This window comes from Heterodontus francisci, chromosome 38, assembly GCF_036365525.1.
Source record: "Heterodontus francisci isolate sHetFra1 chromosome 38, sHetFra1.hap1, whole genome shotgun sequence".
NCBI lineage: Eukaryota > Metazoa > Chordata > Chondrichthyes > Heterodontiformes > Heterodontidae > Heterodontus > Heterodontus francisci.
This window is the reverse complement of record NC_090408.1, coordinates 44854345-44878468: the sequence shown is the minus strand read 5'-3', so window position 1 is coordinate 44878468 and position 24124 is coordinate 44854345. Positions and strand designations below refer to the sequence as shown.

Here is a 24124-nt window from a genome sequence, read left to right as displayed (position 1 = left end):
CTAGGCTGCTGAGGGAAGCAAGGGTGGAGATAGCAAAAGCTCTGACCACAATCTTGGATATGGGAGTGCTGCCAGAGGAGAGGAAAATTGTAATTGTTACACCCCTATTCAAAGAAGGGGAGAGAGAGATAAACCAGGTAACTACAGGCCACAGTCAGTCTAACATCAGTGGTGGAAAAACTGCTAGAGACCATTGTCAAAAACAAAATTAATTCTCACTTGGAGAAGCATAGTTTGATAAGGGAAAGCCAGCAAGGATTTGTTAAAGGCAAATCATGTCTAATTAACCTGATTGAGTTCTTTGAAGTAACAGAGGTCACCAGTCTGAGATTAAGCCAATCTGCTTGCAACCTTGGGTGTTGGGTTTGACCCCGAGGTGAGCTTCTGACGTCATATTCTTGCCATTACTAAGACCACCTATTTCCACCCCCATAACTTTGCCCCTGTCTCAGCCCATCTGCTGCTGAAACTATCATTTATGGCTTCATTACCTCCAGACTTGACTCTTCCAATGCCCTCCTGGCTGGTCTCCCACATTCTACTGTCTCGTAAACTTGAGGTCATCCAAAACTCTGCTGCCCATGTCTTGCGCCAAGTCCTGTTCCCCTATCCCCCTATGCTTGCTGACCTACATTGACTCCCTGTCGAGCAACATCTTGATTTTAAAATTATCATCCTTGTTTTCAAATCCCTCCATGGCCTCGCCCCTCCCTATCTCTGTAATCTCCTCCGGCCCCACTACCTTCCAAGAGATCTGTGCTTCTCTAATTCTGGCCTCTTACGCATCCCTGATTTTAATCACTCCACCATTGGTGGCCGTGCCTTCACTTGCCTAGGTCCCAATACCCTCCCTACACTTCTCTGCCTTATTTTCCTCCTTTAGGCCACTGCTTAAAACCTACCTCTTTGACCAAGCTTTTGGTCATCTGACCTAATATCTCCTTTTGTAGCTCGGTGTCATACTTTGTTTTATAATGCTGCTGTAAAGCTACTTGGGATGTTTCATTACATTAAAAGCACTATATAAATATAAGTTCTTGTTGTTGGATGTTTTTCTAACTAGAGAGAAATGTGCAATGGTGTCCCCCAGGAATCGGTATTAGGATCATTAGCAACATAGGAGCAGGAGTAGGCCATTCAGCCCATCAAGCCTGCTCTGCCATTCAGTATGATCATGGCTGATCATCCACTTCAATGCCTTTTTCCCACACCATCCTCATATCCCCTTATGTCATTTGTATTTAGAAATCTGTCAATCTCTGCTTTAAACATACATTGTTTTCTGTAAGTGATCTACTCACCAACGACCTGCTCACTGCTCGGTTTGGGTTCTGCCAGGGACACTCACCTTATCACAGCCTTGGTCCAAACATGGACAAAAGTGCTGAATTCCAAAGGTGAGGTGAGAGTGACTCCCCTTGACATCAAGGCAGCATTTGACCGAATGTGGCATCAAGGAGCCTTAACAAAATTGAAGGCAATGGGAGCCAGGGGGAAAACTCTCCATTGGTTGGAGCCATACCAAGCACAAAGGAAGATGGTTGTGGTTATTGAAGGCCAATCATCTCAATCCCAGGACATAAATGCAGGAGTTCCTCAGGGTAGTATCCTAGGCCCAACCATCTTCAGCTGCTTCTTCAATGATCTTCCCTCCAATCTAAGGTCAGAAGTGGGGATGTTCACTGATGATTGCACAATGTTCAGTACCATTCGCTACTCCTTAGATGCTGAAGCAATCTGGCCCCCATGCAGAAAGACCTGGACAACATTCTGGCTTGGACTGATAAGTGGCAAGTAACATTCGCATCACAGCAGTGCCAGGCAATGACCATCTCCAGCAATAGAGAATCTAACCATATGCCCTTGATGTTCAACAGCATTACCATCGTTGACCACCGGTGCACCGTGGCAGCAGTGTGTACCATATATACAATGCGCTGCAGCAACTCGCCAAGAATGCTCCGGCACTTTCCAAACCCACGACCTCTACCACTTAGAAGACAAGGGCAGCAGATGCATGGGAACACCACCACCTGCAAGTTCCCCTTCATGTCATACACCATCCTGACTTGGAATTATATCACTGTTCCTTCACTGTCATTGGGTCAAAATTTTGGAACTCACTAACAGCACTGTGGGTGTACCTACACCACATGGACTGTAGCAGTTCTAGAAGGCAGCTCACCACCACCTTCTCAAGGGAAATTAGGGATGGGCAATAATTACTGGCCTAGCCAGCAATGCTCACATCCCACGAATGAATTTTAAAAAAACCTGGACTGATATATAAAGAATACAATGCAAATGATACAAATCTTGGTAATGTAGTCAATACTGATGGTAGTAGCAGACTTCAGGAGGACCTAGACTGATGAAATGGGCAGGCACGTGGCACTTGCAATTTAATATGGATGGTGTGAAGTGCTGCACTTTGGGAGGAATCCTGTGGAGACGCAGTATAACCTAAATGGTATGACTTTGAAGGGAGTGCAAGAGTAAGTGACTCGGGGATGCATGTTGACAAATTTAAGGTGGCAGGGCAAGTTGTTGAGGTGATTAAAGAAGGGTATGACATACTTGGGTTTCTAAATAGGGGCATTGAATACGAAAACAAGGAAGTCATGCTAAATTTTTATGAATCACTGGATATGCCTTAACTGGTGTATTCTGCTCAATTCTGGGCATCACAATTTCGGAAGGATGACAAGGCCTTGGAGAGGGTGCAAAGGAAATTTACCAGGACAATCAGTAAGGCTTTTGATAAGGTCCCGCATGGGAGATAGGTTAAGAAGGTTGGAGCCCATGGGATCCAGAGTAATTTGGCAAATTGGATCCAAAATTGGCATAGTGGCAGGAGGCAGAGGGTGATGGTCGAGGGTTGCTTTTGCGTATGGAGGACTGTGACCAGTGGTGTACCACAGGGATTGGTGCTGGGACCCTTGCTGTTTGGAGTGTACATAAATGATTTAGATGTGAATATAGGAGGTATGATCAGTAAGTTCGCAGCTAACATGAAAATTGGTGGTATAAATAGTGAGGAGGAAAGCCTTAGATTACAGGGCAATATAGATGGGCTGGTAAGATGGGCGGAGCTGTGGCAGAGGGAGTTTAATCCTGAGAAGTGTGAGGTGATGCACTTTGGTAGGACTAACAAGGCAAGGGAATATACAATGGGTGGTAGGACCCTTGGGAGTACAGAGGGACCTTTGGGTGCTTGTCCATAGATCACTGAAGGCAGCAGCACCGGTTGATAAGGTGGTTAGGAAGGCATATGGGATACTTGCCTTTATTAGCCGAGGCATAGAATATAAGAGGAGGGAGGTTATGTTGGAGCTGTATAAAACACTGGTTAGGCCGCAGCTGGAGTATTGTGTACAGTTCTGGTCACCACACTATAGGAAGGATGTGATTGCACTGGAGAGGGTGCAGAGGAGATTCACCAGGATGTTACCTGGGCTGGAGCATTTCAGTTATGAAGAGAGACTGGATAGGCTAGGGTTGTTTTCTTTGGAGCGGAGAAGGCTGAGGGGGGACCTGATTGAGGTATACAAAATTATGAGGGGCATTGATAGGATAGATAGGAAGGAACTTTTTCCCTTAGCAGAGGGGTCAGTAACCAGGGGGCATAGATTTAAGGTAACATAGAAACGTAGAAAATAGGAGCAGGAGTAGGCCATTCAGCCCTTTGAGCCTGCTCTGCCATTCATTATGATCATGGCTGACCATCCTACTGAATAACCTGTTCCCACTTTCTCCCCATATCCTTTGATCCCTTTAGACCCAAGAGCTATAGCTAACTCCTTCTTGAAAACATAGTGTTTTGGCCTCAACTGCTTTCTGTGGTAGCGAATTCCACACGCTCACCACTCTCTGGGTAAAGTAATTTCTCCTCATCTCAGTCCTGAAAGGTTTACCCCGTATCCTTAGACTACGACCCCTGGTTCTGGACTCCCCCACCGTTGGGCACATCCTTCCTGCATCTACCCTTTCAAGTCCTGTTAGAAATTTATAGGTTTCTATGAGATCAGGAGGTTTAGAGGGGAGCTGAGGAAAAAATCTTTCACCCAGAGGGTGGTTGGAATCTGGAACACACTACCTGAAGGAGTGGTTGAGGCAGGAACCCTCACAACATTTAAGAAGTGTTTAGATGAGCACTTGAAACGCCATAGCATACAAGGCTACCGGCCAAGTGCTGGAAAATGGGATTAGATTGTATGGGTGCTTGATGGTCGGCGCAGGCGCGTTGGGCCAAAGGGCCTGTTTCTGTGCTGTAAAACTCTATGACTCTAATATGAGGGATGAGGGAGTCCAGTCGTGGAGAGTTTGGAAAAGCTGAATTATTCGCCTTACAGCAGAGAAGATTAAGGGGCGATCTAATGGGGTGTTCAAAATTATGAGAGGTTTTGATAGAGCAAATAGGGTGAAACTATTTCCTTTGGCAAGTTAGTCAGTAACCAGAGGTCATAGATTTAAAATAATTAGCCAAAAATAAAGGGCAAATGAGTAGAAATGTTTTTGCATGGGGTTTAAGATCTGGAATACACTACCTGATGTGGTGGAATCTGATTCCACAGGAAATTTCAAAAAGCAATTGGGCATGTACTAGAAGAAGACAAGTTTACAGGTTATGAGGAAAAAGCTGGGTGTGGGATTAAACTGCACAGCTCTTTCAAAGCTAGCTTTGTCACGACAGGCAGAATGACTTCTATGCTGTAAGATTCTAATTCTAATAAATTGTACTTTAAAAAAAAAAGCAGGACTTTTAAATTCTACATTTGAGGAACTGAGATATCCAATCCAATACTCATGATTTAATCTAGTTCAAGTAACTTATTTGGGTGGCAAATCTTCAAATTAAAGTATCACACTTTATTACAAATGTTAAACAGTCACTTATGTGGGGCCTAACAGTTCCAAGCAATTAAATTGATTTCCCTCAGGAGTCTTAAGTAACTTGCATTTGCCCATTAAGAGCAGTGACTGGCCAAGTTAGAAGCTAAACATCGTGGAACAAAATTAATAGTCACTTGGCCAATTGTGTATTAAATAAGAAAAGCCAGCACAGATTTGTTGAGAGCAAATCATGGGCTAACTTGCTTGAGCTTTTTGATGAGATAACAGAGAGCATTGATGAGAGTAATGTGGTTGATGTGGTGTACATGGACTTTCAAGAGGCATTTGATAAAGTGCCACATAACAGGCTTGTCAGCAAAGTTTGAGTCCATGGAATAAAAGGGACAGTAGCAGCATGGATATGAAATTGGCTGTGTGATAGGAAACAGTAGTTATGAACTGTTGTTTTTCAGACTGGAGGAAGGTATAGAGTGCAGAATGACTTACGAGAATGATTCCAGGGATGAGGAACTTCAGTTACGTGGATAGGATGGAGAAGTTGGGGCTGTTCTCGTTGGAGAAGAGAACATTAAGAGGAGATTTGATAGAGGTGTTCAAAATCATGAGGGGTCTTGACAGAGTAGATAGGGAGAAACTATTTCCATCGGCAGAAGGATCCAGAACCAGAGGACATCAAGTTAAAGTGATTGGCAAGAGAAGCAACAGTGACATGAGGGAAAATCTTTTTTACGCAGTGAGTGGTTAGGATCTGGAATGCACTGCCTGAGAGTGTGATGGTGAGGCCTTCAAAAGAGAACTGGATAATTATTTGAAGAGAAAAAAATTGCAGGGCTACGGGGAAAAGGCAGGAGAGTGGGACTAGCTGAGTTGCTGTTGCAGAGAGTTGGCACAGTCACAACGGACTGAATGGCCTCCTGTGCTGGAACCAGATTCTATGCAATGCTTCACACCACCAAACACCTGTGACCAATGCCACAGGAGATCAGCTGAGGTACTGCTGGCTATACTGCAGCTTGCCAAGTTTGTGAGACACAGACATTGGTTGTCATAGTTATACAGCACAGAAACAGGCCCTTCGGCCCATCGTGAAGAAGTGGTGTCGTTCAGCCTTGTTCAGTTTGAAGTTCTGGTTGAGCTGTTTTCTGTATGCACATGGGTTTCTGCTGAATGAAAGTCTTTTCTCTTTAGGTCAGGAATTATACAGATTGGAAATGAAATATCGCTTCTATTATGTGGATACTTGTAGCATTCAGTATATACTGAATATGCCAACTACATCACTCTGGCATACATGACACATTTATCTCGTATGGTCCCAGAGTCCAAGGTCATCCTTGATCTAACAGCTGACAAATAAACAGAATGTATCATATGTTACAATCAAATCTAGTGGCTAAGTGATTCCCTCTGGAATCTCCTGAAGCAGATTCCATCCGCCAGTACTGTCAGTATAGGGAGTAATGAACCAATACTTAAGACATGGTAGTTGTAATTGATACTTTTAGTCGATTTGTCCTGGCTGTTGTTATCTTCCTCACCTTCAAGGACACCTCTTCTGGTTTTAGGTGCAACTTGGTTACTCTGCAGTAGTGTGCAGTGAAGGTGATCTGCAGAATAAAGATTGATTATCCATCTTGTATTAAATATTCATCTTCAGAAAACATACTCTCCACGCTACAGAGCTAACCACTGGAATCATGCACTTGCCGCAATCGTTTTATTTTATTGGTTTGTTTAGTTTAATTTACGTCAAAACAAACTTCCATTCTTTGCAAACCGAGGCCCTTTATAATGGACAGCTCAGCTTGTTTCTAGTGTGGGTTACGCAGCAAAATGTAGTTACCGGTACGCTGCTCATTCATACCTACCACCCAGTACTTAAACGGGAAGGGAACAGTTTTTTGGGTTTAATCACTGTTCTCCACTCTGTTCGAAGAAAATAGGTTTTTTTTGGTGGGAGGGTTGAAGACGTATATAATTTCTAGTCTCTGGAATTACTGACAGTTTTCCTGCCTTTCCTACCATCTTTTCCTGAGTGCTGAGTAATGCATAATGCAATGGAACTGCGTGCACACATGAGAGTCTGGACAGCCAATCATGGCAGGCCATTGAACTTTTGGGGTGTCAGAGGTGGGGGTGAATTTTGTAATCTTTTCTCTCTCTCTCTCTCTCTCTCTCTCACACATACACACACACAAACTGCAGCAGGAGGCACTGAACTTGGCTGTGCTTTCCTTCCCAAGCACAGGCTGCTGATGCCAGTTGTGACCTCTTCCTTGCTGTCCCAGCTGGGAGCAGTTTACAGTCTTACCAGTTGCAGATATCTTCCAAACAAATCATCTGGGAACAAAAGCTGTTTAACCATCTCCCTAGAGCAGCTATTGGGTAAGCTGAAAAAGTAGACTTTAAAACTGGCTTTTGCTGCAGTTGAAACAGTAAAAATTAGTTTTTATCAGAGCTAATTTCTAATGGTGCCTTTTGATTTTAAATAGAGATGTGTCCTTTCAGTTTACGGATTGGATGAGTTTGTGCACTTTCTGCTGGTATTAGTCATAATTTTGAAAAAAAAATATTTTATAACTCTAACTACTTTGTCAAGCAGTTAGATTGGATTAATTTGACTTTTTCCATCTAAACTGATATTAGACACACAATTCAATCGGCTCTAAATGAATGAAAGGACCAAGACATGGGTGCATTCACTGTGACTACTGTCTTGCCCCAGTGATGCTTTTGTAAAAGCTAACTGAATACATGACGTTAATTTGTGATTCTGTTGTTGTTTTAGGTTCACAGTGAGATGTTAAATACACAAACACTCCTGGTTAATCTAATGGAAAAGGAGCATGAATTAGAGCAAACACAGTGATGTACTTAGAAGAATGGAGGAAATTAAATGCCAAGATTTACCAAAAGAAGCAGAGCAAAGGAAGGCCAATAAATTTTTTTTTAGATTTAAAAACTAGACCTATTTGCATTAGTATTTCCAATTGCTGCTGTATTTTGGCGTAAGTTCTGTATTGAAAGGAAGTCTTATTTATTTGGGAAACTTGAAATATGTAACACTGATTTCTCAACTGCCCCATCAATTCAATACTCTTGTGTAACAAAAAAAGATAAATTATGTTCAAATATGAAGTGTCCTAGTTGCTAGGCTGCTCTATAATGCTGTTTGAAAGTGGAAGAAAATCTATATTTTTATTTCTCTGGATAAAGTCAGAGTAACTTGAATTTTATTTTAATAAACACAATATTAGCCCAAAAGTCCCACTCATTTGGGTGTTCATTACTTATAAAGACTATCTTAGTAACTTAGCAAACTGAAGGAAAGGGAAATTTTATTATACTTTTTTTTTGTTTAAAACACACTCTCTTCGTATACTTGCTTTTTTCAAATATTAATGATTCCAAAACTGACTTAACTTGCTGAAACTATTGAAAAATATAACTTGCTTTCTTTTTTATTTCACAAAACTTTTTTCAAGTAAAATCTTGACATTTTCTATTTCAAAGCAAGGCCTTACTTAGTTATTTTCATAAGGTGCTATCTCCTGAACACTCAATAGCTGACAATAAGGGATCTAATGATCAATGAACAATTTTGTTTTTTTTAAAATATATTGAATGTATAAATGAGGGGAGCAGGAGGCAGCATGAGGTGTTGTGAGAAATGACAGCTTACTACACTATCCTGAGAGGGTGGTTTGGGAATTTGAAATAAAATACCAAAGATATGTTGAGGCAGACTCTGTCTGGAAGGAGCTGGTTTGCAGTTCCAAGCAACCTATTTAAATATCATTCACATATGGTGTTGCCTGGTTTCCATCTTACTATTGTTTACAATGAGAAGGATCTTGATATGTTTCTATTAGGAACATTTATGCAATAAAGACATTTTTTTATTTTTTCCTATTTTTGTCATCTTTAAATATGAAGAAAAACATCTTTGTTTGATCGGTAATCAGTAGTAGGCAGATATCCACCACCAAAACTCCTTTCTCTTTATTAAGTCTTCATAAGCTGACCCCTGTAAATAAACCCTCCTCTTCATTAATTATTTCAGATTTCTTGTTTTAAAATATGAACTATATTTGTACTTAACATATCTTAGAATCTTGTGCATTTTCAACATTAAATTCCACAGATTCTCATGCTTAGGGGTCTGTCCCATTTTCATATTCCATACAATTATGGATTGTATAAGTGACCACGACATGTGGTCAAATTTGAGGATTGAGTGGCTAAAAAATGATTTGAAAGAAATTCTAAATACAGTTAGTTTTGATCATCCAAATTGGCCACAGTTTTAATGGGTTTTCATTGTTTTTAATTGTGATTTCCACTCTCAGTGCCTTTGGGTGGTGGCTTTAGTTAAAACTGCCATTGAATTAATGTACGAATGCGGCTGAAATTCCTCCGTCTTTTTTAAATGGGAGAATTAGCTTATTTTGATACATGATATTCAAACAGCAGAATTTCAGGACTGTGTAGAACTACAAATACCTCAGTATCTTGAAGAGAAATTGTGTTCTATTGAATTGTCTCAGTCATCCATTTATTTCTCATTCTTAATGATCCCAAATTGCTGTTTGTAAAGACCTGGGAACAAATGTTTTCTGCCAACTTCATTTGAAGTTTCCCTTCAGCACTATGTCCCTTTCGCAAGTTCCACGGGAGGATCTTTGTGTTGTCATAGCAACGGGGACTCCAGACAACATGACTGCTGTCAAACATACTGTATACTGAGCCTTTTGCCAATAATTTTGAAAAAGACAAACACACAAAAGATAAGGAAGAGCCATCTAAAATTTGCATGATTATTTGGCAATTCAGGCAATAGTGCTTTATTACAGCCTTTTTCACCATAGGTTCTAGTGACCTTTTAGGCCATTTATATTAATGTATAATCTTGTTAAATTTAATTCACTGGAGTATTCTATTGATCAGATATTTGTATTGAGCAATTCTTTTCCTGTCTTTTAACTAAGGTTTTCTGTTTTGTTTATCTTCCACCCCTTCCCTCCTGAGCTCATTGGTCCTTGCTATGATATGGTTTAATGGGCGCCAGCAGCCTCCCAATTGGCCATTCGTCCTGTGTGAAGCTGAACAGTGAGTGTTGCCAGCCTATTCATCAATGAAGGGCATTCCACTGACCCCATCCTTACATTCAGACTTGCCTGAACTGGAAACTTGGGCTTTATTCCTCTTTATAGTCCAAAGCCCTTTGGCCAATTGTAGCATCCCGACTTAAAGTTGAGCTATATTGGAAATGCAGTAGAGGGTGAGTGGGAGGAAGCCATTCTATTGTGATACAGAGCTCTGGTTGTATCTCATCTTGAGCTCTGTGTCCAGCTCTAGTCACTGAGACACAAAGAAGACATCCAAGCCCTGGCGATGGTTGAGAACAAGACTAATCCCTTGAGTCGGAGAACTCTGTTATGAGGAAAGGTGGGAGAAACTTTTGGTTTAATGGTCTTTTTGAAAGGAAAAGACTGAAAAGTGACCTTTGAGTTCTACAAAATAGAAACAGTAGAGTTGTAACATGACTTCCAACTAAACTCTAATATTCTACAAAAGGATACTGGTTGACACTAGAAAAAGGCAAATTTGGGACTGATTTGAAGAAGTGTAACCAACACTTGGAATGGGCTTTTGAGTATTGAAGATAAGAACGCTAAAATAACTGAAGCAGTTGAAGGTTATGATGGAGAATTATCTTTCTGAATGGATGTGTTAGATCGGCTGATTAACCTTTGCCACCTACATTAATCTGAACTGCCAGCCCAGGAAACACCAAATTCTCCAGGGACTGAACCTGGGATCTTCTGATGCAATTGGCTCCACAGCTTATTGTGTGTTTCAGAGCACAAAAGGAGCCATTGGAAGATAGTCTGAACTAAAAAAAAAATCATTCTGTTCTGACTATTAATTTGTTGTACTTTAGCAGCTTGTTGAAATAGCTCTGTAACCTGATATACTCAAGGTGTCTGTATAGTTTGGTCATTAAACATGAGTGTACAGTTTGGGAAAAGCAGATTGAAGAGCAGTGTGCTGCTAGAGGTATAGCATTCGGTTTATCAGGAGTGATTAAAATGGGAGTGGTTAGAAAAAATGTTTTGAAATTCTAGTGACGTTTAAGAAGCATCTTGACAAATACATGAATAGGATGGGAATAGAGGGATATGGACCCTGGAAGTGCAGAAGGTTTTAGTTTAGACAGGCATCAAGATCGGCGCAGGCTTGGAGGGCCGAATGGCCTGTTCCTGTGCTGTACTGTTCTTTGTTCTCAATTTAGGATAGGAATGAGAGAAGGCCACTTGGTCAATTCAGTTCAACTTAGGGATGAGATTTGATCTTTTGTTATTTGCAGTAAAATTTGCAAATTGGTTATCGAGAAGACATTTTTAAGGTTTTGCTGCAAGTAGCAAATGCAGAATTTTGTGCCTCCTCCCTACCCACCCTGTTTCATGTCTATGTTCAGGACTCCCACAAACTTTTGTCTTTCTCCACATTCATGTTTAATCAAAAATCACCTAATTTCCCTTTTTTAAATGCTTCGTCAACTTATTCACTATCAAGGGTACAGAGTTAGTTCTACAGTTTAATGGCTCTCAATGAGGAGAAAAATCAGTGATTTTTAAATAGTTTCCTGACTTGTAGCTCTTGTTATTTACCTGCACCAACAGAAGTGTTTACATTCATCCTTTATAATAAAAGCTTGGATGATGTTTCCACCCCCTCAACAAGTGTTTTTTTCCCCCGTCCTTGGAAAAATTACCTACCTTTAACCTCTGTTTTGTAGCTTAATGATCAATAATCTGACACCATCCTTGATGCCCTCTTTTGACACTTTCTGCTGCTTGTATGCCCTGTTGCAGTGACCCTGAAAGTTAATTGAGATGACTTTTTAAAGTTAGTAATAACCCTCGATCATACAACTTAACATTCTTTGCAGACTGGGAACTGTTGTGCATTGTGGTGAGACTTATTAGCAGAATATTTTTCTATGCAAATTATTTTAATCAGGCTGCACGATAGTCCACTTTTGTTCCAGGGCCAAGCAATCTCTCTTCCAACCCATGTGAGCATCTCCTGATTGTTATTCAGTGTAAATATTTTAATTTCAAATGGTAGCCATCCATATTTTGTCACATTGCTGGTAGTTTAGGCAGATGGACTATCTTGACTAGGAACTGGGCCGACTAGTTGAATATAAGACAGTCGTATAGACCATTCAGCCCCTTGCGCCTGTTCTGCCATTCTGTTAGATCATGGCTGATCTGTATATCGACTCCATTTACCTGCCTCTGCTCCATGTCCATTGATACGCTTGCCTATTAGAAATCTATTGATCTCAGTCTTGCAGGTTTCACTTGTTTCGCGGGTAGGTAAAGAGTTCTAGATTTTCACTCCTAAATGATCTAGTTATAATTTCAAGGTTCTGCTCCCATGTTCTGGATTTTCCCACCAGAAGAACTGGTTTCCCTTTATCATTTCAAATACATTGATTAGATCACCCCTGAATCTTTTAAACTTAGGTAAATATAAGTAACTTTATGTAATTTTTCCTCAACATTTAACCCTTTAGATCCAGAATCATTCTGATCAATCTGTGCTGCACTCCCTCCAAGGCTAGTATGATTCCTGAGGTGCAGTGCCCAAAACTGAACGTAGTGCTATAAATGGGGTCTGATCAAAGTACTGTACAACTGAAGCGTAACTTCCTCATTTGTGTTCCAACCTCCTTAAGATTCCAAAAGCCGTTTACATTGGGGTTTTTTTGTACCTGAGCACCCAAATCCTGTTGTTCCTCCATAGCTCCTGGTCTTTTACCATTGACAAAAAGATCCAGTTTTTCTTAGACCTAAAATGGGTGGCCTTGCACTTCCCTACAATGAACTCCTTCTGACACAGTTTTGCCCATTCACTTCGTCTTTCTATTCTCCTTTGTAACTTTATGCTCCTATCTATGCAACTTACTGAGCCTCCTAACTTCTTGTCATCTGCAAACTTGGATGTACAACTGTGTTTTCCTTCATCCAGCTCACTATATTTGATGAAGAGCTGAAGCCCTAGTACAGATCCCTGGGTATGCCACTTTTCATGTCCTGCCAATCAGAACAACCTTTTATCCCGACTGTGTTTCCTATCTTCCAAACAATGTCAAAAGATTGCTTCCAAATTGTGTGCTTTCATTTTTGTTCATCCTGTCTTGCATGGAACCTTCTCAAATAACTTTTGGAAGTTCATATAGACAACGTACATCGACACTATCCACCATGCTAGTAACATCAAAAGATTCGACTGCATTAGTCAGACATGATGTACTCTACTGTTCCATACTGATTCTGATCATCTTGTGTTTATCAAAGAAATTTAATATAGCTCTCACAGACAGCAGAGTGGAAAAAAACTTCTATCTTCCCTTTGGCTGGATTCAAACCCAGCACCCAAAGCTGAAAATAATGCACATCAACAGCTGCCTCCAGTCCCACATTGAGACTTTCAACATTTAATTGGCCATCAAGCTGATCTCTGACTGTGTCAGATTTTAACTTTACAGTGTTGAAAAAAGTTGGATTCTGAATGTGGTACTGTAAGTTAACCAAACTGCTGGTTCTAAATTGAGACCAATGTTAAAGGTCGCCAGCCCTGATAGGATGCTATTCTACAGGCAGGTCACCTCTCAAAGCCTAGATTTCCTTCAGCAAATTCTCCAAGATCAATCAGATGTTTCAGTAACACTAGGTCCTCTGTGAGGAGAGATACATAGCCACAAGAAAGAGAACAACTTATAAAGTGAAGTCACGCCACGTCACATGAGCATATGGATGTTTGTCTCGAAAAGGGGCAATATTTTGTCTTGGGGTGTATGGGGAGGGAGAAAAAGGAATCACCTACAAATATTGCAAGCATAATGTTATCAGTGTGAGCTTCTAAAGAGAAGATATAATATTATGACACAAATCATCCAAACCCCTGTCACCTACCCCTCACTCCACCCATTCTGCATCAATGTCCCCTGCCCTGTCCTACCCACCCACTCATCCATTCTGCAGCTTCCTCCTCAACCCCTGTCTACCCATTCGGTATCTCTACCTCTCCCAGTCCCACCCACCCGTTCTGCATCTCTGTCTCTCCCAGTTCCCCCCACCTGTTCTGCATCTCTGTCTCTCCCAGTCCCACCCACCCATTCAGTATCTCTACTTCTCCCAGTCCTACCCACCCATTCTGCATCTCCCCGCCCCCAAATATGAAAATATTTTAAAACCAAGCTGTGAAATGTACAATGTTGACATAAGCTTGCACATTTGGGCCACAAAATTGTTGATGAGTTATGGACTGAAGAAAATGATCTGTGAAACTTATACCTACTCAGATTGTGCAAGCACTCTGAAAATAATGAGATTGGACAGATATCTGCTAGATTGGATATTGCAAGTAAGCAACTGATTGCACTGTTACTTGATCACTGAAAGATTCTTTTTACCTTTTTATCTTATTGAAACATAAGATTGAGAGAGGATTAACAGGGTAGATGCTGAGAGATTTCCACTGGTTGGCGAGTCTAGAACTAAGGGTCATAGTCTCAGGGCATTTAGTATTGAGATGAAAAATTTATTCACTCAGAGGGTTGTGAATCTTTGGAATTCTTTACCTTGATAGACTTCTGTACTCAAAAGAATCAGGCGATATGAGGATAGGGCAGTAAAGTGTTGAAGTTGAAGTTCAGCCATGATCTTATTGAATGGTGAAGCAGGTTCGAGGGGCTATATGGCCGACTCCTGCTCCTGTTCCTTATGTTATCAAGAAGCAAATAGACTTCTCAGTGGAAGATGCTGTGATCTAGCACACTCAATGTTGTCCAATTTCATACATGCCTTTAGATCTTAGTTTTTTTTATTGTTAGCTCACTCTTGAGATGTGAGCGTCACTGGCAAGGCCAGCATTTATTGCCCATCCCTCATTGTCCTTGAGAAGGTGGTGGTGAGCTGCCTTCTTGAACCGCTGCAGTCCATGTGGTGTAGGTACACCCACAGTGATGTTTGGAAGGGAGTTCCAGGATTTTGACACAGCCCATCTTGAAACCACAATTAAGGACCGATTCAAACTGACACATAAATCTCAAACTAAGAATTATATGGCTGAAAGGCTACTGTTATAGAAAGTGGAACTGCCTTTGTGATATGTTGATTTTGAGTGACAGCATCCTCGCAGGTGCTCATCTGGAGCTCCGCACACCCACATGAATGGATTGACCAGATGAGGTGTGGTCGCAAATTGAAGACTGTAGTGATATCCAGTGATTAAAGAGAAGGCGGCACAGAAGGGAGGCTAGATGCTTCTCCAGAGGAGAGTCAACTCTGTCTCCAATTGAGAACGTGGTAAAGGCTGGGTCAAGAGTGCCATTCCTAGAGATATGGATGATTGTCACTTGTCCACCTGTCTTGATTTGGAAATGAGATATGGCATTAAAGAACTGTAGGGAGAAAAATGTAAATTGCTTTATAAAATAGTCGACTTTCAGTTCATTTTGCTTTTGATTTCTTTAACTGTGAATACTGATGGCCTAAGTATGGCATTGATCCCAGTTGTGATTAGAGGATGCTGTATTGACTTTAGACTGCATCTCTACAAATGTTGGGACAGCTCCTTTACACAACCCAGTTCATTGGCATCATCAGCCAACATGCAACAAAAATGTTTCACAGAATTCATGTCCTGGAGTGGGACTCATGCTGGGGTGTGAGTTTGTATAGTGAATGCCCAGTTCATTAGTCACTGGTTGAGGAAATTTGAATCCCAGCTAGGTGCAATCTTCTTCCCCTGAGGTGCATGTGAGTTCAACATGAGCTACTGAATGAGAATCAGCAGAGAGAACCCTGAGAATTCTGTCTCCTTGGTCTAGGAACACTGAGCTAAATTGTGCTGCCCTCATTTTTGAGGTCAACTGGTTCACCATAGACCAGGAATTCAGCTTTGGGCTTGCCTACTGCAATGGCAGATGAACTAAATACTAATCTCAACTGGAGAAAATAAAGTAACTGAAAGTGATGCTAAAGAATTATAAATGACTTTGGACAGATGTTCAGAAAATATCTGCTTGAATGAACAAATATGTGTTTTCTTACAACTTATGTGCTTTCCTGATAAACCAAAATTCATAGCTACAGACTGAATAAGTGTGCAAAATGATGACAGATAAAGTTCAATGTGGGGAAGTGTGAGGTCATTCACTGGATCTGAGAAAGGCAAATCAGAATATTTTCTTAATTGTAAGAGACTGGAATGTGTGGAGAAGCAAAGGCATTGAGCTGTCCGTGTACACTAATCACGAAAAGCTAGTGCACAGGTACAGAAAGCAATCAAAGCAGCTGGTGGAAATTCGACCTTTATCTTAGGTCTGGAACAGTAAAGAAGTGATGCTTCAGTTACAAAGAGTTGTCAGACTCCATCTGGAGTAACTGCACTTCAAGAAGGATATATTGGCGTTGGGGGAAGATGCAGTGCAGATTCACCAAAATGATACTGGGGCTTCAAAGGGATAAGTTGTCAGAACAGATTGCATAAACTTGGTATTTAGAAGATTGAAGGGTGATCTGATCAAGTTGTTCAAAATGATAAAAGGATTTGATAGGATAGATACAAAGAAAGTATTTCCTCTGGTAATCCAGAGCAAGAGGGCATAATTTTAAAGAGTTAGATCATTTGGGAGTGAAAATGGGCAGAATTTCTTCAAAGGTAACTGAAATCAGGAGCTCTTCCTGAAAAGGCAGGGAATGCTGGGGGTCAATTGACATTTTCAAGACTGACAGCGATGGATTTTGTTAGGTAAGGGTGTCAACCCTTGATTCTGTGCAGGGTGAGCTCCCAGCCTCAGGTGTATTCCGGTGGGAGTGTCTGAGTTAAGCTCAGGTACTTCTGCATAGCTGGTGACTCAGATTAGGGTTTCATGTACCAACCAGTATTTGACTGGTGAAATCTGGATGCTGATAACTAGGCTGAAGATGTGCAGCACGTGAAGGTACAGGATAGGGGCATGGGAACAGAAATAATAATGAAGTTAAGAAACATTATGCTATTTGCTTGCATTTAAAGTCTATCTATTTCATTCCCATGTCTTGCAACGAATGCACCATTTATGGGTGATACATTAACTCGTAAGAAGGAGCAAAATCACAACGTACTGGTTTTGTGGAAATGTTTTAACGGACAGAAGCAATTAAATGTATTTTCCCGAACATTACTTTTGGCTTTCTCTTGTAAGTCATTTTGTGAAAGAACAGTTGATAATTTTTTGTTTCTTTTCCATGCCCATTAGATACAAGAGAGTTCTGGCCGGCAAGCCTGCACTCTGCACACGGTGGAATTCTCAGAGGTAAACATTTAATTATTTATTTACCAGGGTCACTGATCAGGAGCAGGAACTCTGGCTGATTTCTCTCTCTCCCTAACCCAGGGGTTACTGGACAGTGATCAAGAGCAGGAACCCTGGCTGATTTCTCCCCTGTCTAATCCAGGAGTCACTGGACAGTGAACAAGAGCAGGAACCCTCGCTGATTTCCTCCTCTCTCTAACTCGAGGGTCACTGGACAGTGAACAGAAGCAAGAACCCTGGCTGATTTTCCCCTTTCTCTCTAACCCAGGCGTCACTGGACATAAAAACAAGAAATGCTGGAACCACTCAGCAGGTCTGGCAGCATCTGTGAAAAGAGAAGCAGAGTTAACGTTTCGGGTCAGTGACCCTTCTTCGGAACTGACAAATATTAGAAAAGTCTCAGGTTATAAGCAAGTGAGGTGGGGGTGGGGCAAGAGATAACAAAGGAGGTGTAGATTGGACCAGGCCACATAGCTGACCAAAAGGTCACAGAGCAAAGGCAAACAATATGTTAATGGTGTGTTGAAAGACAAAGCATTAGTACAGATTAGGTGTTAATACACTGAATATTGAACAGCAGCAAGTGCAAACCTGAAAAAAAACAGTGGGTAAGCAAACTGAACAAACTAAGATGAAATGAAATAAATGCAAAAAAAAGATTGTAAAAAATGTAAAAAAAAAAGGAAGAAAAAATAACTAAAAATGAAAGTAAAATGGGGGGCTGTCATGCTCTGAAATTATTGAACTCGATGTTCAGTCCGGCAGGCTGTAGTGTGCCTAATCGGTAGATGAGATGCTGTTCCTCGAGCTTGCGTTGATGTTCACTGGAACACTGCAGCAATCCCAGGAGTCACTGGACATAGATCAGGAGCAGAAACCCTGGCTCACTCACTGTAGATAAATCCTGGTTTGTGTGACTCAGCATGACACCAGACAGTAGGTTTGGCTGCATGTATTTTGAGAGAGCTTTGGGATAGACGATAAATCACACACAAATTCTGTGCCTTCAGTCCAGGCTAATGGCAGACTGGACCCCGGTGCTAACTGTGCTATAGGAACATAGTAAATAGGAGCAAGAATAGGCCATTCGGCCCCTCGAGCCTGCTCCGCCATTCAACTAGACCATGGCTGATCTTCTATCTCAATGCCATTTTCCCACACTATCCCCCATGCCCTTGATCCTTTTAATATCTAGAAATCTATTGATCTCTGTCTTGAATATACTCAATGACACAGCGCTCTGGAGCAGATAATACCAAAGATTCACTGCCCTCTGAGTGAAGAAATTCCTCCTCATCATTATGTTTTGGTTCCAGGAGAAAGAAGTGTTACAGAAACAGCTGGAAGAAGCAAATCGCGAGGCACAGAAGTACAGACAGCAACTTTTGGAAAAAGAGCAGGAGGCAGAGGCCTACAGGCAGAAGCTGGAAGCCTTTGGCCAATTGCACTCCAACAAAAAGGTACTTTAAGATGTCAGATGGAAATTAAAAGGCAGACTCACATCACAACAAACAATTCAACGGTTGTAAAACCTATGGGAAGGCCCACCTTCTCTGATCACTGTGACACAAAAGAGCACCGCAAACAACCCCAGGAATAGAGACCTGCAAGTCAGACCCCAGATCAGATAATTGTGCTTTTTGTCAAGTTGAAATCCTGATAGTGACTCTACTCCAGCCAAAGGATGTAGAGAAGGATGGGATGGAGGTTGGAGGGTGAGGAGAGGTGCGGCAGTCAGTGATCAGACTGTATTCTGTATATGTCAACAGAAATTTGAATCTGTCGCAAGAGCTACAAGTCCTCAGTCCTCTGTCATCTGCACCCTTATCGGCTGATCTTGGGAATTTTATTTGTCAATATAGTGGGTGGTTCTGGTTGTTGTGAGGTTATCTTTGAATGTTTCTTCTACCTGTTAATTACTGGATTGGATTTGTAAGATGCTGCAATGAAAAATATATTTGAAAAGGCAAAAAAATAAAAACAGTCTGTGGATTAATGCCTTCTGCAAAATTGTTAAGATTGACGGTGAATGGGCAAACTGCAGATGGAGCCTCCTTTCCACAATCTGTTGAGAATGGATAGCCAGAATGTGCTTGTGAAGGAATTGAAGCTGTAAAAGTATAATTCAGCCAATGGCTTTTCACATTCCTGAAATCATTCTGAAAGTTGTTACAGAAGTTCAGAAATGACTTGATGGTAATTCTAGGACTGCTTAAAGGGCAAATCTCACCACCAGGAACCCAGTTAAAAATAGAAGCTGTCACAAAGCTTGTTAATGTCTTATTAAATTGAAATCAAATAATCAACATTCATTATATTTAAACAAAAACAACATGCAGGAAAGAGAACATCACTAGTGTTTGTATTTCTGATTTTTTTTTAATGGGTTGGACTCAGTCTTTACCAATAAGGCAACCTGTCAGTGAAACAGTCCGGGTAAAGGATAGCATCTCAACATGGAACCGCACAATGTTGCAAATGTTCCTGGAAGAAATAACTCGGTCAATGAGAAAACCATAACTATAAATCTCTGCTGAATCCATAGTATGTTGGGGTAATGCCATGATCAGGGAATGGCAATAGGTTACATTATTTACACTATTATTATATTGTCAATTCTGACCATTAATGATACCAACATTGTCAGTCCTAACATTGACCCTTCCTCTTCATACCAAGGATGTAGTTCATCCCGATGTGCTGAGTATTACAGCAGTTTTTTTAAACAAATTATACTCAGAATTTTAAAAAGTATTGGTTTATACTAGAGTGGGAAGAGGCTCATCGTCCAGTGTTACATTTCATTACCGAAAGTAAAGGTGGAAAAGATCCAACACGAAACAGAGGATATAGTTGTCAAATACAACTTCATGTTTGGCTTTAAGACAGGATCAGATCATTTTCCATATGTATGTAATAGATATTCTGCTTATAGATTTAATCTGAAACCAATAATTCTTTAAGTGTCAGAAAGAGAAATTGCAATAGAACTTCTTACAGGCTGCTGGTGACTGCGGATTTCAACACTGCACAGCCGCTGGTGAGTGCGGGTCTCAGCACTGCACGGCTGCTGGTGACTGCGAGTCTCAGCACTGCACGGCTGCTGGTGACTGCGAGTCTCAGCACTGCACGGCTGCTGGTGACTGCGGATTTCAGCACTGCCCGGCTGCTGGTGACTGCGAGTCTCAGCACTGCACGGCTGCTGGTGACTGCGGATTTCAGCACTGCACGGCTGCTGGTGACTGCGAGTCTCAGCACTGCACGGCTGCTGGTGACTGCGGATTTCAGCACTGCACGGCTGCTGGTGACTGCGAGTCTCAGCACTGCACAGCCGCTGGTGACTGCGGGTATTCGCACTGCATGACTGCTGGTGACTATGGGTATTAGCACTGCGCGGCTGCTGGCGATTGTGGGTCTGGAAGAGCATGCGTATATGTTTTTTAATTCATTCTACTGTAGCTTGTTGAAGTGTAAATATAAACAAAATGTTGCTGTTTATATTCCACTTGTGCAGCCAGTCCGTGTATTTCACTGACCTCCGAGAACCATTATTTGTTTTGTTGCCTGACCTGATGCTAACTGTCCCTTAGCTTTATATCCAGTGTTTTGCTGGGACCTTTTCATTGAAGGTTTTCACAATGATGATTAGTTTATTTGCTGGAGTGATAGTGCAGACATACTGTTTGTGTTAAATATCGTCATTTGTTGAGTATGAAAGAGAAAGACTGTGTACTCCAGCTGCTCATTTCCCCCACTTATCTGTGTAAATTGAAATGCAATTTACTGTATTATAAGCTGCAGTGAATTCAGTCTTACCTTATAGTTTTTTTTCCATTCAGGCTATCTTGTTAATTATATAAACTAAGTTGTTGACAAAACTTACACTGTATAATTTTGTATCAAATAAAATCTTTAAGTAATGATTTTCTTTTAAATTTCATGGTTTGAAAATAGTGGCACTAGTTCTTGTATTATTTCATTTTCTCACCTTTTCGGTCTTTTCCTCTCATTATATCCAGCACTTTATCAGGAAAGTTTCATACACACTGTTACTCAGTGATTGTTGTTACATTCAGAAACACAGTAGCCATTTTGTGCACAGCAAGATTCCATTAAAAGCCATGTTATGGAGAAGTGAGGCTGATATTTGTGATAGGAGAGTCATCTGGGGTGAATTGCCCTTCTACTGCAATCCATGACATGTTACATAGAATATAGAGCACAGAAACAGGCTGTTTGGCCCAATTAATCCATGCCAGCATTTATGCTTCGCTCAAGTATTCTCCCTTCCTTCCTCATCTAACTCTATCAGCATAATTCACTATTCCCTCTCCCTCATGTGCTTATCTTGCCTCCCCTTAAATCCATCTATATGACTCGCCTCAATCACGTCCTCTGGTAGCGAGTTCCACATCCTCACCACTGTCTAGGGAAAAAGTTCAATCTGAATTCCTAATTTGATTTCTGCAGACTATCTTCTATCTTATATTGTTGGCCCCTAGCTTAGCTCTTTCCCACAAGTGGAAACACCCTGTCTTTGTCTATCGAAACTTTTCATAATTTAAGGACCTCTATTAAGTTGCCCCTCAACCTTTTCAAGAGTGGAGACCCAGTCTGTTCATCCTATCTAGACAGGTATAACCTCACATTTCTGGTATCATCCTTCTAAATAGTTTTTGTATCTTCACCAGTGCGCCTCTATCTTTTTTATAATATGACAACCTGAACTGTACACACAGTACTCCAAGTGTGGCCTAACCAAGGTTTGATAAAACTATTGTATATTTTCCTACTTTTCAACTCTGTCTAGAAATAAACCCGAGTGCTTGGTTTGCTCTTTTTATGGCCTTGTTAATCTGCATCACAATTTTAGTGATTTGCCTATGTTCTGTCAACTGTATTTATAATACTTCCATTTTGCATTATAGAATAATAAACACAGAGTGGGACTCTCTAGTGTCCGGAGTAATTCAGCTAGTCCCACTTCCCCACTCTTTCCCCATAGCCCTTAAAACTTTTCTTTTTCAATTATTTATCCAATTCACATTTGAAAGTTCCAGATTATCATATCCTACTGCATTAAAAAGAATTCTCATCTATGGTTCTTTTTCCAATTATCTTAAAACTGGGTCCTCTCATTACTGAAAAATATTGACCTAAACATTGGGCTGGATTTTTAAAAGAGGTTGGGGTCTGGACTAAATGCAGGTGGGCCCACAATTTGGCACCTCTGGCCTCCGTGCTGGTTCCCCACTGTGATCCCAACCCCGAGTCATCTTGAAAGAGACCAGCTTGGGGTCAGATCAGCTGCCTGCCAGCAAGTGGCAGGTAGCCAATTTAGAATAATTAGATATGATTAAGGGATCTATTAAGGCCCGTTCCCGTGCCCACTGGGATTTCCAGTTGGCAATGCTGGATGTGCCCAACATGGGCTCAGGGCAGGGGCACAATGGATCCAGCGAGGGAACCCACCCCCATCCCCCCGCACCCGTAATGGCTGCCAGGCCACAGCTGCAGCCGCTGACCGTCCCCTGGAGGGTTACGCCTCCAGGATTATGGCCAGGCAGCTGTGGCATGTTAAAAAAAATAAAATAAACATACCTGCCCTTGTCCCTCACTGTCTGCATCCTCACATCAACAACTCCCACCTTGGCCAATAAGCGGCTGAACTGAGTGCTGGATGGCCTCCCATTGGTCCTCCAGAATTGGGAGCCCTTCCACTGTCCATAATTGGACAGCGAGCCTACTCCCGGTCTTTAATTGGCTGAAGCTTTGAAAATTACACCAGGTGTGTCTGGAGCATGCCATGCAGAGTCAGGACCCGGAACTAGCTCCCATATCCGGTTCAAGACCCCTGATTAAAAATTCAGCCCATTAACTCTGTTTCCCTCTCCACAGACTGTCTGACCTGCTGAGTAGTTCCAGCATTTTCTGGTTTTATTCCAGTTTCCTTAGTCTCTCTACATAACAGAAGTCCTGCATCCCTGGTACCATTTTGGTAAATCTCCGCTACCCCTCTCCAGGGCTTTGACATCCTTCCTAAGTTGTGGTATCCAGAATTGAAAAGAATACTCCAGCTGAGGCATAACCAGTGAATTACAAAGGTTTATCATAACATCCTGCTTTTGTACTCCATGCCTCTGCTGTGCATCTTTTTAAAAATAGTTTCATCAACTTTTCCTGCCACCTTCAAAGATTTATGTACGTGATCCTCCACTTCTCTGTTTCTTTAAAATGTAATTTTTTTCCTACCTGTATTTTTGACACTCCTTCACAATTCTCTTTTCTCCATATATGTCTCCCTCTTTCCCTCTCCTCCACATTGTCTTTCTTAGTGAAGATTCTGGTACTTTAAATTGCACAGACACTGCCAAGGCCATTCTAAGTAATATGTCAGAACTTTCCTCCTCCATCTTTCCTATTTAGGAGTCATCAATATTTGTGTAAGAAACATCAACAAGTTGTTTTAAAGCCGAGCCATAACCTGAGGAACTATTTATGAATCCAGAGAATGCAAGTTCAAATGGCAGTTTAAGCATTTGACGTTTTTAAAAATCTGAAGGTAAAATGCTGGTATCGATAAAAGGGACCGTTGAAGGGGAACCGGTAGATGTAGTGTATTTGGATTTCCAAAAGGCATTTGATAAGGTGCCACATTAAAGATTACTACACAAGAAAAGAACTCATGGTGTTGGGGGTAATATAATAGCATGGATAGAGGATTGGATAACTAACAGGAAACAGAGAGTTGGGATAAATGGGGTATTTTCAGGTTGGCAAGCTGTAACTAGTAGAGTGCCACAGGGATCAGTGCTGAGGCCTCAACTATTTACCATCTATACGAATGACTTGGGTGAAGGGATCAAGTGTATTGTAGCCAAATTTGCTGAC

At 41.3% G+C, this 24124-nt stretch overlaps 1 protein-coding gene across 7 annotated transcripts in view; it reads left to right on the top strand.

Annotated features, from left to right (window-relative positions):
• gabpb1 (GA binding protein transcription factor subunit beta 1) overlaps positions 1-21156 on the top strand; it is a 95175-nt gene extending 74019 nt beyond the window's left edge. For 6 of the 7 annotated variants that reach the window (XM_068018319.1, XM_068018318.1, XM_068018317.1 and 3 more), the window contains 2 exons: positions 17177-17233; positions 18550-21156. In XM_068018319.1, coding sequence (XP_067874420.1) covers positions 17177-17233; positions 18550-18702 — 210 coding nt within the window. In that variant the 3' untranslated portion in view covers positions 18703-21156. Of the gene's footprint in view, positions 1-7642; positions 9964-17176; positions 17234-18549 lie in introns of those variants that run through there. The other variant, XR_010969741.1, reaches the window with a different exon arrangement.
• The last annotated feature ends 2968 nt before the right edge of the window (positions 21157-24124 follow it).